General features: G+C 42.0%; 1 protein-coding gene across 1 annotated transcript in view; it reads right to left on the bottom strand.

Moving 5' to 3' along the window:
- The window catches only part of FARP1 (FERM, ARH/RhoGEF and pleckstrin domain protein 1), a 282,515-nt gene that overhangs the window by 80,478 nt on the left and 182,967 nt on the right, over nucleotides 1–19,070 (bottom strand). The window contains exons 3-4 of the mRNA XM_033103882.1: nucleotides 17,589–17,693; nucleotides 666–708 (exon numbers count right to left, since the gene is read on the bottom strand). Coding sequence (XP_032959773.1) covers nucleotides 666–708; nucleotides 17,589–17,693 — 148 coding nt within the window. The remainder of the gene's footprint in view (nucleotides 1–665; nucleotides 709–17,588; nucleotides 17,694–19,070) is intronic.

Here is a 19,070-nt window from a genome sequence, read left to right as displayed (position 1 = left end):
AAAGCAGAGAAAGGGGAGGAAGTTCCAGCACTGAGACTCAATGAGAAGGGAGAGAAAAACCAAGTGTTCTCTTTCCTTCCTCCTCTCCTAGGTCCTCCTTAATCTTTTCTCCAACACGAAGTCTAAATGTAAGCCACGCTCCCTTCAGTTCTGCTTGCCATTCAGAAACACACACACACACACACCACCACCACCACCACCACCACCACCACCACCACCACCACCACCACCATGCCCAAGCACCGTAATTTTCCAAATCACACTTGCATTCTGATTTCACAGGCTTTGAAGAGGCAGGACAGAAAACTTTACACCAATTTTATGAATACATGGCTCTACCTTTCTCCCTCAAAGGGACGGTAAGCAACACTGGGAGAGACAAGACAAGCTCAATTATTCTGAGGCTTAATAACATGCTTTAGCTGTTAATCAAAATGATATTTGATTTTCCAAGCAAGGTTTTGATTACCGAATTTTACATATTAAAATTGCAAAACATACAGTTTAATAGTATGCGGATTAGCGGATGATGAAAAACAATCGAGGTGTAAAAAAGAGAATCTGTATCACTAAGTGCTTGATGCCACAGGGCAGAAAACGTCTAGACGAGGAAAATGTCTGGCTTTATATTTAACCTCCATGTTAAGCATACAGTATATACTTACTTCTAATCTGCTTGACAATAGGTTTTAGGAGATCCAGCCACACCTACACAAGAAAAACAAGAACAGATTGAGACATAAATTCTCAGTGAAAGAGTGAAAATATTTTGGGACTTTATTTCAGCAAATATTAATGAATGACTGCATGTCTGGCTAGAAGCCGAGTGAAATATGCACACTCCTTAATGTAACAAAATGCATGTATGTGTACGTATGTACAGACAGCATGTCTTTGAGGGATACAGAAAGGGAACTAATATTTATAGAATACCACCTCTGCACCAGGCACTATCCAGAAGCTATTTACCTCTCTGAACAAGGGCTGGAAGGATTCCTGTTACCCAGGAGAGAAATCTGAGACAGAGGCTCAATAATTTGTCTCAGGTCTCTCAATTCCAGAGTGGCAGAGAGGGGAATGAAATTAGGCCTGCCCAACGTCAAAGTCCAGACTCTTTTCACACACATGCTCCTCGGCATGCAGTTTTGAGTGGCAAAATTAAGAAAGAGAGGAAGGGCCGGAGGGGGGTGGGGGGCGAGGGAAGGAAGTGGGGTGGGGGGTGCTGCTACCTTTATTAACAAAGTGCTCAGTTAACCATATTATCCCATTTCACACGTTTTTCTTTAAACTCCCTTTGAACTTGTGGTCATTTGAAAGAGTTATACTGAAGCTCGTTATTTGCATATATGACAAAAACAAGGTTAATGTGCTTAATGTAAAGATGGTTTTATAAGTAAATATGAAAATGAGACCACCCTAAAACTAGGCAAAGAACAACAGGTAACTGATGAAGAAAAAAATGGCAATGGCTAATAGGAAAATGTTTAAATTCAGGAGTAATTTGAATTACAAATTAATTGTTAAATAACCAAATACCATTTCCACCCATTAAAAGTCCATATATACATGTGTATTTATATTTTATAATATACAACGTTGGTAAAGGTGCAGGGAAATACCCACTGTCTTACTCTATTGGTGGATGTATGAACTGGCACAACATTTCTAGAGACTAATTAGGGAATAATTATCTAAAACCTAAAATGTATTCCTATACATATTCTTTCATCCAGTAATTCAACTTTGGGAAATTACACATTTATGTGCAAAAAGATTTATGTACAAGTAATGCTAATCACATTTTTACAACAGTGAAAAATTTTTACAATAACCTAAATAAATGAATGGATAAATAAATGGTCTACATCTCTATGACACATTATGATGCAAACATTAAAAACTATGTTCTTGATAAATACTAAGAATGTGGAAAAATGTGTTTGGGGAGTTGGGAAGTTCGGTGATTTCTTGTCTTCTGCCTTTTGTATCATCCAAATTACCTTAAATGAGCACTAAGAATTCTCATAATGAAAAGAACTGAAAATGTCAAGTTCTTACTTATTCAGGTTAAACTTCCCCCATCATCTTTGCAAATAAATAAGATTTTATAATGAACCTCTCATTTTTCTATTTCCCATCTCATATCACTCTCTTATAAGAGAAAATAATAATGGCATTAGTTTCGGATCATCTCCCCTGCTGTACTCATAACCTCGACCTTAGAATGAGAATCATCATTCAAAACAGCGGTTATCATTTGCAAGATATTATTTCCCTCCTAGGAACCCTACAAGATGGATGAGGTGGCAAATGGATCTCCATTTGATAAGAAAACTGAGATTTAGAGACCGGATACCCAAAGTTGGAACTTAAACTCTGTTCTTCAAACTCATTTATTAATTCCACAAAACAGTAGTGAGTCCTATGCCAGGCTCTGAGAATCCAACGGTGAGAAAACCAGCCATGGTCCCCGCTTCATGGAGCTTATGGTCTAGTGAGGAAGACGGGCAGGAACCGAAACACCTTCACAACAAAAGTGAGGAAAGACCTGAGACAAGTGAAATGAAGGGGACTGAGTCCCAGAGGACACTGAGTGTCTGGGATAGAGAGGTTTGCTCCAGTCATGGGAGGAGCCGAGGTAGAGGGAACCTGAGGTTTGATACGAACATGTCCGTGAACTTGACATTGTGCTGAGATCTGAAGGGGACGAGAGTAAGAACAGATGAAGACACACAGTAAAAACACTTGTCTAGACACACAGTAAAAACACAGTAAAAACACTCCGGTGAAAGAAAACCAACATGGTTACAGAGCAAGGCTGGTGGGTCAGGAAGGGGTCAGCCACACCCAGGCCATGTTAAGATTCTTCGCTCTCATCCTAAGAACAACGTGAAGGGTTTAAGCATGAGGCTGATACAACCAGATGTGAACTTTAGAAAGATTAGCCTTGCAGTGTGAGGAGAGATAGAGGGGGCCAGACTAGATGCAGGTTGACCTGTTGCAATTGTCCGGGCAAGAGAGGATGGTATTTGGGACCAGGAGGGCAGAAGTAAAGCTGGGGCAAAGTGGGTGGATTTAAGAAAAAATGAATAGGTAAAATCCAATGTGATTTACTGATGGACTGGATGTGGTGACTGAGGGAGAAGACAGTGACCAGATTTCTGACATGAGCATCTGAATGGATGCTGGTGTCATTCACAGAGACAGGGAGCACTGGAAGAGGGATAGGAGGGAGGGGTGATTTTATGAGGTGCCCTTGGATTTCATGAGGAAGAGACAGTATGCAAATGGCAGGCCACACTCGTCCGGAGCTCAGAGACAAAGCCTGGGCGGGAGCTCTCACATTTAGAAGTCGCAACCACCCTGACTCTATCAAGGATAAGACGCCCAGTAGAGTCCAGAAAATGAAATGCAGGAGCACTGACGAGGGCTCCACCATGGAACAGCCAGGTGGCGCAGAACAGGACAGGAGGAAAATAAGGAGAGATCTGTGTCATGGAAGCCGTGGGACGGAAGATGGTATCCAGGAGGAACAATAGCAAGAACTGTTGAGAGGTCCAATAAAGACAACTAGATGGTCTGCTGGTCTGCTGACTCAGGGATGGGTCTGAAGATCTGGCGGGCAGTGAAGAGACAGGAGGATGAAGGGCTTTTTCAAAGGTTGGCTGTGGAGGAAGAGACAAGAGCCTAACAGTACAGGTGTGAGGAATCACAGAAGGGTGCTGTGTATTTGCTTGTTTTTAACAGGAAAGCCCAAGATGCATCTAAAAAGAAGAGAGATTGAGAATATGAACGAGCGTGAAGGGATAACCAACGTCCTGCCTAAGAGACATGAAATGATGTGAGAAGATAGCTCTAAAAGACAGGGCAATGGCTTGAGATAGAAAAAGAGCTCTTCCGTTGATGGAGAGAGAAAGATAGGCTAATGACACATGTAAGTTTACATTTCTGTGTCAGGAAGATAAGAACATTCCTTACTGATGCCTTCTGTTTTCCCTATAAAATCTGAGGGTTGGAGGATTGAGGCAAATGGAGAAGATTCAAAATAGCTGTGTTGCATGGGACATACAATTGAGTAGGGAATTCTAGTGGGATGGCCCAGGGCTGCAGAGCACCCACTCGTGAACCTGGCATCCTCTGTTCTTTGAGCCTCCATGGCTGCCCCAGGGGAACCATGTCTGAGATCTTTCACCATCTCTAATTCTGCTACAGAATCGGCCCAAACTTCTGCAAACCACTCAGGACTAAACAACTATGTTCTTGCAATGTAGTTGCCAATTTTATGAATTGTTTTAAAACATCTCTCTTCTGTTTTTGGCATTTCTGTGGAAAGCATCAAATACAAGCACCAATTTAAGCCAACTGAGCATGTGGTTTTAGAACATGTAGGCCTGGGGAATATCAGACTAGCTTGAATTAGCTCATTTGGTAGAGCTCTGCAGCAATAATGCTACACGGCACTGATCACATCAGAGCTAAACTGGCCTGGATGCGAACATGGGGCCTGTGAGAACCTCTCCATTTCCAGTTAGACTGATATTTGCTGACAGAAAAGGTCTTGCACACATAGGACTTAAACTACTATAAATGGGTGAACTCGAAGGGGCTCACCTCATTTCCAAGAAGAAAACTAGGGGTGCTGTTTGCCTAGAGGTAAAGCACTGAAGTTCGATATACTCGGGTGCCAAAAAATGTATACAAGTGGACACACTTTGGTCAACGTTGCTAAAGCAGTCGTTCACCATAATCAGAAGTGTCTGGACGCTGATGGTAACCACTTTGAGCACCTCTTGTAATTGCAGAAGTCAAACGTGACTTGTATTCATCTTTTGTTATCAGTATATATTGAGTATTACAATTTTAATACAGTTTTCTTTTCTTAAAATGTGTATACATTTTTTTTGGCACCCTCTGTATAGGGAGGGCTACTGGGAAGCATTTAAATTGGATTAGATCATCTTAGACAAAACACTTGTTAATGCAACCTAAGCAGGACAGAAACAAGTTCTAGAGGAGTTAACGAGGCGACGAAAGCACCGTAATCTTTCATTCCTTGCTAATGGATCTCTAGAGGGTCACATTTGTAATGATGTATCTCTCACCCTACCCCCCACCTTTTCAACCAAGCCACACATCCCTGTTCTCTCTAAAATCATGCTGCTGGTTTCCAGGGTACCCCTACATACCCACATAACCCGACTTTAAAGGACTTGGTTAAAATGAATGGACTTGTCAAAATGTCATTCCCAGTCAGTAGGGCTCACCGAATCAAGGCAATTCCCATGCTGGGATGTGAAGGCACATACTAAGAGTTTGCTAGAGCTGCCACGGCAAAGGGCCACAGACTAGGTGGGTATGGACAACAGACATTTATTTCCTCATCGTTTTGGAGGCTCGAGGTCTTGCAGGTTTGGGTTCTCCTGAGGCCTCTCTCACTGGCTTGCGGGTGGCCGCCTCCTGGCTTTGCCCTCACGTGGCCTTCTCTCTGTGCATGCATGCCCTTGGTGCTTCTTGGGGACCTCCAAACTTCCTCTTCTTAAAATGATTCCAGTCAGACCGGATGCGGGCCTACTCTACTGGGCTCATTTTAACCCAATCCCCGATTAAAGGCTCTGTCTTCAAGTACGGCCACATCCTGAGGTACTGGACATCAGAGCTTCAACATACAAATTTTAGAGGGACACAATTCAGCCCATAACAGCTATCTCCCACACTTTGGTTTCAACATAGCTTTCCAGGCCCATCTTCCCCTGTTTGCCTACATTTTGGTCAGGCTCCCAATTTTCCTCGGATCCTCTGTTAATATTATTTTTCCCCTTTGGAATGTGCTCTCTGCACTGAAATACTGTTAGGTGAGAAGAAATGCTTTAATGCCTTAGTGTCAAAGGCAAGGCAAAATGACTCCTTGTTCCCAAAGCTGTTCCCTTCTTTCTGAAAACATCTTTGGCCCCTGTTATTTTGGTGAGTGACATTTTAGGTGGCTTTTGTAAGCAACTAAAACATTTGAGGTAGTTTTGGAAAGGGTCTTATTGAAAGAGTCAGTTACTTGATATTGGACAGGGGTCCAGGAAGAGACTATTTCTTGAGAACCTACTGTGTGCCAGGAACTAGGTAGGCACTTTATACATTCTCATTTAATATTCATAACAATGTGGTTAATTTTATACAGGAAAGAAGTGAAACTCAGAAAGCTTATTTAAGTTCCCCAAGGTCATACAGCTGAAATTCAACATCAAGTCCATTTGACTCCAAGCCTGTGGTTTTTCTGCAACATAATATTCTGCCCCTCTAAAAGTTAAAGGACTCACCAAAGTTCAGTTCTTGTCTTCATGTTTAAAAATCAAAACTACAAACAATAAAAATTTTCATCAACTGTATCATATATAGGAACCAGATAAAATAGATTATAGAAAATAATCCAGTATCTGGAATTCATTGCAACAAATTAGTCTTCCTTCACGCTGACTCCTAGAGGAAATAATTTCATTTTGACGTTTTTTTGTAATAATTTGTTTGAATGTAATTTTTCATATTAATTTTAATTACTGTATTTATTTTACATTTGGTTATATTTAAAAGATATGTTAAGTGTGTCTTTCTTTTAAAATCTATCAGAGATTTCTGATTCTGGTCAAAATACAGTGAGAGGGCTTGGATCTTCTTATGTAAAAACAACCAAGAAAAGGAAAAAATACGTAACACAAAAGCTCTGAAAATTTGGGACACCAGGCAATGGGAAACAGTGATTCCTGAGAGATAACAAAATAATCATGATCCCTACAGTTGCCCCAGCCTTCTGCTTTGAGCAAGTTTCTAGATTGCGGCGCAGGAAGAACCTGGCAAAATTCATGAGTTGAAGAGATGGGACTGAGAGTGCAGGGGACCAAGATAGTTAGAATTCCCAGGAAAGTACCAGAGAGTAGAAAGCTCTCTCCAGAAAGAGCATTAAGGAGAGGACAGAGGGTTACCCTTGAGTGATAAGCTGGATACTGATTAATGTATGCTTGTGAGGAAAGATTTGCGAAAAGAACCAATGAAAACATTAGAGGCAACAGTGCCTGGTGTTCTCACAGGGCCAAGAATACTACCTATTCTGACCAATTCTTGGATACTGGGTGGAGTACTGAAGGGTCATGCCTCAGCAGCAGGGAATAATTTACCCAGATTGTACACCACGCCAGTTCCACCTAACAGGTCTTAAAAGCCAGATCTGAAAGGACTAAATTGTTTCCAAATCAGTTAAGTGCATCCCAGAACACTCAATAAAATTTATAGGAATACAGAACTATCCAGCACTGAACAAGGGAATATTCATAATATCTGACATCCGAAAAAGAAAATCACTGGGCATAGAAAGAAGCAGGAAAATATGACAAAAAAAGTCAAATCTGACCTAGAACTGACATGTATGATAGAATTAGTAGAGAACATGAAGACAGTTATTACAACTGTATTCCCTAAGTTAAAAAGATTGAGATATGGAAGATATAAAAAGGACTCAAATTGAACTTCTAAAGATGAAAACTACATTGTGTGAGATTTAAAAAAAAAAAAATGAATGAAATTAATATCACATTAGACACTGCAGAAGAAATACTAATGAACTTGAAGACCTAGCAACAGAAACAATCCAAAATGAATCAGAGAGAAAAATTAGTAAAAAATTAATAAAGAAGTAGGGAACTATAGAACAACTTTAGGCAGTCTAATACATGGACTTGGAGTCCCAAAGGAGAGGAGTGGCAGGTGAGGGACAAAGGAGAGGAAAAAGTATTAAAAGAAATAATAGCTGATTTCCCCCCCAAATTTGATCAAAATTATAAATTCACAGATACAAGAAGTTCAGCAAACCCTAAGTATAAGAAATATGAAGAAAACTGCATGGAAGTACATCATAATCAAATTGCTCAAAAACAGTGATAAAATCAGCCAGAGGAAAAAAACAGACATTATGTATAAAGGACCAAAGGTAAAGATGACAGTAGATTTCTTGTCAGAAACAATGCAGTTGAGAATACAGTGAAGCAAAACTTTTTTATGTACTGAAAGAAAAAATTCATCTTAGAATGTTACACTCAGCAAAAAATATCTTTCCAAAAGGAAGGCAAAATAAAGACGCTCAAACACATGAAAGTTGAAAGAATTCATCACCAGCAGAGCCACATAACAAGAAATGTAAAATAAAGTCCTTCAAGCAGAAGAAAAATGGTATCAGATGGAAATCTGTGTCTATAGAAAGGAATGAGGAACACCAAAATGTCAATTGCATGGTTGATATGAGATGTTTTAAAGATTTATTATTTATATCTCTATAAAAGACAACAAAAATAATAATAATAGTAGTGTGGGGTTCATAATTTATATAAAAGAAACTGTATGACAACAATAAGAAAAATGCCAGAAAGGAGAAAACAGAAGTATGCTATTGTAATTTTTTATACTGTACGTGAAGTGGCATACTATCATTCAAAGGCAGGCTCTGACAAATTATAGATGTATATTATAAAACCCAAAGCAACCACTAAAGTTACAAATCAAAGGGTTATAGCTTATAAGCCAACAAAGATGGTAAAGTGGAATCATCAAAATATTCTACTAATCAAAAGGAAGGCAGAAAAAAGGAACAAAGAATGGACAAGACAAATAGAAAAAAAATAGCAAGATGACTGACTTAACAATCACATTAAATGTAAATGTTCTAAACACCCCCAGTTAAAAAGCAAGATTGTCAGATTGGAACAAAAGGCAAGATGCAGCTGTCTGCTACCTCTAAGAAATACAGTGCAGATGTAAAAACATAAATAAGTTAAAAAGAAAAGGATTAAAAAGGTATATCATGCTAACAATAATAATTTTTTAAAACTAAAGTGGCTATGTGTGGATCAGACAAGGTAAATACCAGAATAAAGAATATCACCAAGGATAAAGAAGGTAATTTCTTAATAATTAAGAGGTCAATTAATTAAGAGGATATAAAAATCTTACATATTTATACACTTAAAACCAGAACTTCAAAATACATGAAGCAAAAACTGATCAAACTGCAAGGAGAAACAGACAAATCCACAATTAGTTTGATTTGAATACTTCTTTCTAGCCCTGAGAAGGGCAGTCGCTCCCCAGTTAGCAAGGCCCCAGACACCAGAACATGAAGAGTGCAGACAGCAAGAAAATATTGAAGAAACAGATCAGTGGTGGCTAGGACACCAGAGGAGAGGCAGGGATCCACAGGTAGAACATGGGATTTTTAGGTCAGTAAATCTACTCTTTATGATACTCTAATGGTAGATACATGTCATTATACATTTGTCAAAATCTGTAGAATGTATGACACAAAGGATGAGCCCTAACGTACACCTTGGACCGCAATAACAATGTATTAATATTGGCTCATCAATTGTAACATACGTATCACACTGATGCGAGATGTTCCGAGGAGACGCCATGTACGTGTTGAAGGAGGGCAGCACGTGGGACCTCTCTGTACTTTCTGCTCAGGTTTTCTTTAAACCTAAAACTTCTCTAAAAATATAAATTCTATTAATTAAAAAACAAAACGAAAACAAAAAAACCACGTATCTTCCTTCCAGCTTAAGCAACAGAACATTACCCACAGCTCTATTTTCCCAGTGATTTGCCCTTTTTCCAGACTCTCGGCTCAAGCAGAGCTTTGCCTCCTCTGGGAGCTGCCCCAACAACACAGCCACTGTCAATCAAACCGTGGTGCTGCCCTGGGTAGTGACCAAGCCACTCCACCACCTCACCTGTCCTTGGTTCTGCAATACTCCCATCCTTTACAGCTGGCACGTTCAATCAAGAGCCCTCCTGGAAATAGATGTCTGCAGTTAGACCCCGTCCCCCTCTAGGAAGAAACAAGGCCAGGAGGCTGCAGCTAAGCATAGACGAACGAGTTCCGTCTGAGCTCAGTGGGGAGGGGAAACCACCTGTCATCCCAAGTAGTCAGGCTTTCTGCGACCTCAAGCCCCTAGGAAGCGTGCCTGCTGCGATGGACTGAAAGGTATCCCTCCAGAATTCACACGTTTAAGTCCTAACCCCCAAAGTGACTGTATCTGGAGACAGGGTCTTCAAAAGGTACTTAAGATTTAATAAGGTCACAAGGATGGGTTCCCTGATCCAATAGGACTGTGCCCTTATAAGAACAGGAAGAGACAGCACCCTCTCTTCCCCCCACTCCCACCCCTCTCTCCCATGTGAGGACACAGTGAGAAAGCAGCTGTCTACGAGCCAGAAGGAAGGAGGGTCCTCACCAGAATCTAACCATGCTGGTACCCTGATCTGTTTTGTTATGGCAACTCAAGCCAAGACACCTACAAATGGCAAAACTGTTTTCCTGGCATCGAGAAGAATATAAAATGAATGAAAAGACGCCAGTCTTCTTCCTGAGATTTACCAATATTTATTGATTAGAAATCAGAATTGTTTTATTGGGTCACTAAGCAATGGAGCTTTACTAAAGATTGGGGGGCCAGCCTCATTGGTTTCAGAGTTAGAATAGCAAGCATAAAATACAACAGATAACTGAATGCCTACTAGGTAGCAGGAATCCTGCTGAACTCATGATTGTAAAGTATCTGAATTAATTCTCATGATAACCTTGTAAAATTGTCTCTTATTAATCCCACAAGTTCACAATCTACCCAGATGATACATGACAAAGCAAATGTTTAAGCAGAGGCTTATAGGCCACAATACAGAGCTTTTCCCACTATCCTCAACAGGCCACTGAGGTAAATCTTACTTCTGTACCTGTCTGCTGTTGAGGTGCATGCAGCTCTTTGCAGGGCAACAAGAGGGCAGCAGCCAAGTGGAGCAGGAGCACTTCCACCGGCTGAGACAGGCCTGTGAGTGAATCCTGGTTACCACCCTGGTTATAACAGTTCATTGTCAAGTACTCGGCAAGTGACCTCTTTGCATTTGCTCACTGTAAAATGCAGACGATAACATACCGACCTCGGAGAAATATTAAAAAGCAGAGCCTGGCAAACATGAGCCAAACCTAGACTGGGGACAAAGATTGGCTTTTGTGTTTTAGATCAAAAGAAGAATTGTATTTCATGATGTGTAAAAACTCTATGAAATTCAAATATCCATGCCCATAAGTACAGTTTTATCGGAACACAGCCAAGTTCATTCGTTTACATGTCGTCTCTGGCTGCTTCTGTGACGCACTGGCAGAGTTGGGTAGTTGCCACAGAGACAGTATTGCCTGCAAAGCCTAACATATTTGCTATCTGGCTCTTTTTGCCGACCTCTAACATGAAGAACTGAGAGGCATTTAGGTTTAGAGCCGAGTCCGTGGCACACATAAGCTTGAGGACACTTGGCTCGTTGAGCTCTCCCCAGTGGCAGCCTAACATCTTTCTGGCCTTTCACCAGCCTTCAGACTCTTGGTACCAATTAGCTGGCATATTAAGTGCAGGGTCTTGGTTCCTGGGATCAGCAGTGTTTCCACCACAGAAAGCCCAATCAATTTTTTAAGAGCTGATTAAAAGACTTCTCTGCTCCTGTGGAACAATCTCATGGGAACGGCTGCCCAACTGCAGGACAGGAACGGCTGCCCGACTGCAGGACAGGAACGGCTGCCTGACTGCAGGACAACGCAGACCAAACTCGCAGGTAAACACAGGGATAAACTCTGCTGACTGACAAGCCATGGAGCAAGTCTAGTTAAGGGGAAAGCATAACTGATGACTTACTAATTATCTCTAGTCTATTTCCAATTTTGAGAAACACATCCTAGACCATGGAAAGTACTCGTTCTCCCTTAAAGCTTTTCCAAACCCTTATTACCGTGTTTCCTCGAAAATAAAGCGTAGCTGGACCATCAGCTCTAATGCGTCTTTTGGAGCAAATATTAATATAAGACCCGGTCTTATATTAATTTTTGCTCCAAAAGACGCATTAGAGCTGATGGTCCAGCTACATCTTATTTTTGGGGAAACACGGTAGGAAGAATGCTCTGATGGGGGCGATTTACATGCCAGAAGTGATGAGAAGAGGGGCAGAAGGCTGGGTGAGAATGCCAGCTGTCTGAACTTACTGCCTCGGGACAAAGGACCACAACTTTATATGTCAGGGGCTGTGGGGGAAAACTAGATTCCCACGTACCACCCACAAATAAATGGGCAAAACCAATTGTTACAGCCCACATTTGGGCATTTTGAGACCAACCATGCTTCCTCTTGGTTTGGCAGATATGTGAGCTACTCCCAAATGAAGCTTGGCAAAGGTAATTATTCCAACAGCACTATTAAAAAATAACAGTGACAACACACCCCTGTGAAAGCATTATCCACGATAACTGAGGGATAGAAGCCACCTAAGTGTTCATCAGGAGATAAATGGATAAATAAAATGTGGTCTAGCTGTACAATGGAACGTTATCCAGCCCTAAACAGGAAGTCCTGTCACATGCTACAACAACACGGATGACCCTTGAGGGCAGTACGCTAAGGGAAAGAAGTCACAAAAAGACCAATGCTACACAGTCCCACTTACGTGAGGTCTCTAAAGTAGCCACACTTGTAGAAACAGAAAGTAGCTGGGGATGGCCAGGGGCTGGGAAGAGGAGGACGAGGAAGTTGCTGTGTAATGGGTATGGAGTTGCCCTTCTGCAAGACGCAACAGTCCTGGAGATGTGTGGCCCAACGATGAGAACACAGTGCATGTCCCTGCACTGCCCACTTCAAGGTAATTCAGATGGTCAATTTTATATTAGCTGTTTCTGACAGCAATAAGAAGAAGATGATGATGATACCAGTTTCCATACTAACACTTACGTGAGCACTTTACCAGGCCCCAGATACGAGGGTTACATGCCAATAGGTATTATCACATTTGATCCTTTCAAAAACCCCACCGGGGGGGCATTAATATCCCCATTCTACACATGGACAAAGTGAGGCTCAGAAAGGCCCTCCCCCTGCCAGGCTCCTGGCTGCCGAGAGGCAAGTGGGAGGTGAGGGCTGTGAGCCTGAGGGCAGAGTGGCTTTCACCGACTGCTACAATACACCACCTCCCGGCTAGACAGCCAGCGTTTCGACAGAATCTGGGAAGGAGACAAAAACTAGTTGACCCAAACCTTAAATTTTCAAGCAACTTTACTGAAAGAAGGGTGGGAATCCAGTTCAAGTTTACTGTTTTCACAGGTGGCTGGACCTTCCTCAGTTCATCCAATCGAGACTTGTCCTTAACTTTTCCAAAACAGATTCCACCAGCCAGCTTCTGGGTACTTTTTAGTCCTTTTTTTTTTGCTCCTGTGTGCTTTTATTTCATTGTATTTTGGGGGTAACCTTGTACTGAAGCTTTACATACACACACGCATATAAAGGACACCTTATAAATGTACACCTCACTGCATTTTTACAAACTGCACCCGGATCAAGAAACAGAACACAGCCAGGACCCCGGAAGCTTGCCTTGTACCCTTCTCCAGTCACTTGCACCTCCCACCTGACATCACAGATCAATTCTGTCAAAACAATTCATTTGTTAAACTGTATGAAATTAGCATCCCAGTTAGGATTTTGTAATTGACAGAGCAACATAGACAGACATGGTCAGAATGGAATGGTGACTGACAGCATGGGCTTGGTATTTGGATAGATTTGAGCTTGAAGCCCAGCTGTCATTTCCTAGCTGTGTGCCTTTGTGAGCATGACTTAACCATCTCTAAGCCTTAGCTTCCTCATCAGAAAAAATGGGCCTATCTGGAATGAATGAAAAGACAGTAAGAAAACCTAATATGATGCCTTGCACAGAGTTATTTCTCTCCAGAGCAGGTACTGGCAATCTATGGTTTCTTGTATTATAAATAAAGTTTTATTGGAACAAAGCCACATTCATTCATTTACATATTGCCTATGGCTGACTCTGCACTACCAGAGCAGGGTTGCAGCAGAGACCCGATGGCCTGCAAAGCCCATATACAGCATTTATTATCTGGCCCTTTACAAAGCAAGTTTGCTGATCCCTGTGCTTTAGAATGTGGGCTGTGTTTACTGCTGTGTCCACAACGACCAGAACAGTCTGGCACAGGGAAAGCACTTATGTGGTGGCTTTTATTTGTATTACGTGTGACAAATAAACATCTATTTCTCTAAGTCATTATTGGGTTTTCTGCATTTTGCAGTGGATTATATTTCTAAATAGTATTGTAAGGGAGCAGTGAAATCCTAAATATCAAGCCTGATAAAATGAAACAAATCAGCCCTGGAGACACCCAGGAAGATCAACAGATTTGTAAATTCTAGCAAAGAGAAGCACCCATGGTTAACAGCAAAGGCACTGAATTTGGGGTCAGAAGAAGATCTTTAGAACCCCAGCTCTGCCATTAGCTAGTTGGTTGACTGAGATAGGGAACAATTCTCAGAATCGTAGTATCCTCACCACTACTACTATTTTATGGTTTAGAAAGGCAACTCCAGCTGGATCGGAACAGGGCAAGACTAGAATCAGAAAAGCTGTTAGGACCTTGGAGTAATTCAGGCAGGACTGTTAGAAATAATGAGATAATGTATCTTCAAGTGTTTTAAGAATCATTATTTTAACATAAAATAAGTTTATGAAACAATGTTCCATAGAACTTGCTACATCACATTGTTATTATGTTTCCTTGTCTCTCTTACTAAACTGTGCACTTCTAATGAATGGAAACCATAACTACTTCTTGCTGTCACTTTATGTCATGTGTCTTCTAGAGTCTGAAGTGTGATGACTGACACAGTGTAGGCACAAAATAATTATTTGATTAATAAATGAACAGGGAATTAGATTTTGACTTGTCATCATTTTTCATATCAGAAAAAAGACTGGGCGTCAGTGAGGCTTAGATTTAACGAAGCACTAAAAAATGGCAAAGAGTATTTGGAGGTAGGAATAAGTTGAGAAAACACAACTTGCACCGTTTTTCAGGTACGTGACAGATTCGCTCATTCATCACCTGCTTGTCCCCTCCTTTTTCTTTTCTTTTCTTTTTCTTTTTTTTTAAGATTTTATTGGGGAAGGGGAACAGGACTTTATTGGGGAACAGTGTGTACTTCCAGGCCTTTTTTCCAAGTCAAGTTGTTGTCCTTTCAATCTTAGTTGTGGTGGGTGTCGTTCAGCTTCAAGTTGTCCTTTCAGTCTTAGTTGTGGAGGACACAGCTCAGCTCCAGGTCCAGTTGCCGTTTCTAGTTGCAGGGGGCACAGCCCACCATCCCTTGCAGGAGTCAAACCGGCAACCTTATGGTTGAGAGGACGCGCTCCAACCAACTGAGCCATCCGGGAGCTCAGCAGCAGCTCGGCTCAAGGTGCCGTGTTCAATCTTAGTTGCAAGGGGCGCTGCCCACCATCTCTTGTGGGACTTGAGGAATTGAACTGACAACCTTGTGGTTGAGAGCCCGCTGGCCCATGTAGGAATCGAACCGGCAGCTCTAACCATCTGAGCCACCTGGCCGGCCCTTTGTCCGCTCCTTTCTTGCAATGTTCTATTCCCTTGCCCTGTGACATCTCTCTCTTCTCTATCTGTACCTCCTTTGAGGGTTCTTCCTTCTCTGTCCACTTAAATACTGGTGGTCCACGCTTGACTCATGCTTTTCTCTCTCGATACTCTCATCCGATCTCAGAGCTTCAATTAACATTTAAAATAATTATGACTTTGAATTTCAGCTCAGATCTCTCTCCCGTGCTCCAGGAGAAACACCTACTGGTGCTGCCTGCTGAACGTGTCCACGGGCACGTCCACTGACACCCCTGACTCCTGCTGTCTGGGATTAAACGCACTGTCTTTTCCTTTTCATGGACCTGGTCTCTCTGAGACTTTCTGTCTCCAGTGACTTGCACCACTGTCCACCCAGATGGCAAAGCAGGAAAACCTAGGTACCCTGAGCCCTCATTCCCTAACAAGCCCATCCAGTCAATCGTATCCCTCACTCCCCACCACCAAATCTCTTGAATTCGTTCACTTCCCTCCAGCCCCCATCTCAGTTCTCCCTCAGTTGCATCGAGCACGGTTTCTGCCTGAAATACTGCAGCCTCCTGACAGCTTTCCTGACTCCAGTCTTGTTCTAAACCCATACAGCTACAGTTCTCTTTCTAAACTACTCATCAGACCATATCATGTTCCCTTTAAAATGCATTCACTGCTACAAAATTTGCACATTATGTTTCCATTGGACAGCAATGGTATAAAAAAAGCCCTTGAGATCTGGATCCCTGCTTACCTTTCAACCTCCTATCTCTCACTTCCTTCACCAGAGTTCTCCTCCACTCTTCCACCCATCTTACCTCTACATTCCAGCCTATTTGCACATTCCTGAATATATCAATTGCTTTCTGCTTTTTCTGTATTTCCCCGAACATAAGACCGGATCTTTTATTAATTTTTGCTACAAGAAAGACGCATTAGGGCTTATGTTCAGGGGATGTCATCCTGAAAAATCATGCTAGGGCTTATTTTCCGGTTAGGTCTTATTTGCAGAGAAACATGGTAGTACATGAAGTGGCTCCTCACCCCAGAATATTCTTTCTATTACGTCCACTTGTACTGGTTGCATGGGACTCAGTGTCACAACATCTGGGAAGGATCTCCTGACCACAAATGTCGTCTGTTGGCGCCACTGCCCAGTGCCCGGCTCTAGTGGAGCACATGTTCCATGCCCCGGACTGGCCACTAACTACACTTGATACCCCACCTGGATTATACATTGTCTGCATCTTACTATTATTACCCCCAGTGCAGTGGCTAGCAAAAGTGTACTCAGTGCAAGAACAAACAGAAACACAGTCAATGAACTTATAGCCTAAAAGGATGTGTAGTAAAAGGTAGATTCAAATATAGCTTAAAAGTTCCATCAGCCAAAAGTGATAAAAAAAATAACAGCAAGCTTTGTTCTACATTTTGGCTTCAAATCAGTGAAACCATTTTGAAGAACAATACGACGTCTTTAGCAAACTTGAAAATGGTCAAACCCATGGGTTAGGCAAGTCTGTGCCTTCAGATCTGAGCTACTGGAATACTTGAGTATTTGCCATGAGTGCAAACACACATGTACTGGTAGTATGCTCCCTGTGGCATAATGTGTAATAGTAAAAGATTGGGAGCAACGGAAGCATTCCGTCATTTATAACAGAGGTTGTAAGTTATAGCATATCCATTCAGTGAAATGGCATGACGTTGTGGGAAAAAAGGAAGTACATTCTTTATGTGCTGACAAGGAAGAGCTCCATGACGCATTAATGGGAGAGAGGTCGGGAAGCATAGGACAATGTATAGTGTTTCCTCACATTAGTGAATTTCAAAAATGAATGTTTGTGTATACGCATACACAGACTTTTATCAGAAGAACACACAAGAAACTGGTAATGGGATCTGGAGAGAGAGAGACGAGGGGAAAGGGTGAGAGGGAGAAAGTCTCCATTTCGTATTCTCTTTGAATTTGCTAACACTGTGCACACATTACTTTCCCAAAAACAATGAAAAGGCCTTTCTGGGTGCAGTTCTGTATGGTCAAGGAAAGGTCCCAATGCCTCCCTTCTCCCTCGTCAAACAGAGAGTAAAGTAGCAACATCACTTTAACATCGCCTACCGTGATCTTTTTGTGGTCAGGAAACTCGAGGCCAAAATAGTCGCCTTCCACGAGGTTGAGATGGTTGCAAACTGCATCCAGCAACACTTTCCCCGGGGCTCTTTGCTGGGAACAGAAACAACAGGAATTACGTATGCCCTCTGAGACACACAGGGCTGAAGCCAGACCATGGCTCCCACTCCAGAGGGCCCCTTCATTCCAGTCCCCGGGTCCTTCACCGCTTGCCACCACCCCCCTCCATGACATCCTACCCACCAGCCCCTGCACACCACACCGCTGGGCCCCTTCTCCTGCTGCTCTCACACGTCCATGCAGATCGCTGCCATTTTCTCCCCACCCCAATCCCAGGCACCGTCCCTTTTTTAAAAATAATAGACTTAATTTTTTTTTGTCAGAGCAGTTTAGGTTCATAGACAATTGAGCAAAGTACAGAGCTCCTAGGGACCTCTCTCCACCGTACACAGTGTCCCGTTCTTACCATCTTTCTTTAGTGTGATACAGTTCCTGTAATTATTGAGCCAATGCTGATACATTATTATCACCCGAAGCCCACTGTTTACCTCAGGGCTCACTCTTTGTGTTGCACAGCTCTATGGGATTTGACAAGTGTCTACTAGCGTGTATCCACCATGACAGTATCATCAACCTAAAAATCCATTCTGCTTCACCCATTCCACCCTCTCCCCTGTCCTCCTCAATCCCTGGCAACCACTGATCTTTTTCCTGTCTCTGCAGTTTTGCCTTTTCTTTTTTAGGATGTCATAAAGTTGGAATCACAAAGTATGCAGCCTTTTCAGATTGGCACCTTTCACTTAGCAATATACACTTAAATGTCCCTCCTATCTTTCCATGGCTTGATAGCTCATTTCTTTGTATTGCTAAATAATAAGAGTCCATTGTCTGGATGGACCACAGTGTGTTTATGCATTCACCTACTGACGGACATCTTGGTTACACATGTTTGGGCGATTATGCCTAAAGCTGCTACAAATATTTGTGTGCAGGTTTGGTGCGGACATACGTTTTCAATTCATGATCCCATGCCCTTTTTGTGGCCATTGAAACCCTGCCCTGTGCTTGTCTGCTCCATGAGTATGGCAGAATTTATGGCTTTCTTTTCTAGATTCCTATAGCACTTTGTGCAGCTAGACTCTCAGCTGGACTACACATACCTTGAAGGCAAAGGCCATATTTTATTAACCCTTATACCCACAACACTTAAAGACCAACCAATTTTGTTGAAATTTATGAATAAAACTTACTTGCTCCACTATCTTATAAATAGTTAAATAACTATGAGTCTGTCTCCTCACTTAAATTCTGAGTTACTACTCACCTTTATATTCCTATTGCCTAGCAAAGCACCTGGCATTTAACCAATGTCCGCTGAAATCAAGACTACACATGTATTTTCTATATACTGAATCTATAAGGCAAGGCAATATGATACATAGGAACCCGATTTCTACCCTAAAAGCTTAG

Source organism: Rhinolophus ferrumequinum, chromosome 4, assembly GCF_004115265.2.
Source record: "Rhinolophus ferrumequinum isolate MPI-CBG mRhiFer1 chromosome 4, mRhiFer1_v1.p, whole genome shotgun sequence".
In the NCBI taxonomy this organism is placed as follows: Eukaryota; Metazoa; Chordata; class Mammalia; order Chiroptera; family Rhinolophidae; genus Rhinolophus; species Rhinolophus ferrumequinum.
The sequence above is the reverse complement of the archived record's forward strand: the minus strand, read 5'-3'. Positions and strand labels throughout refer to the sequence as shown.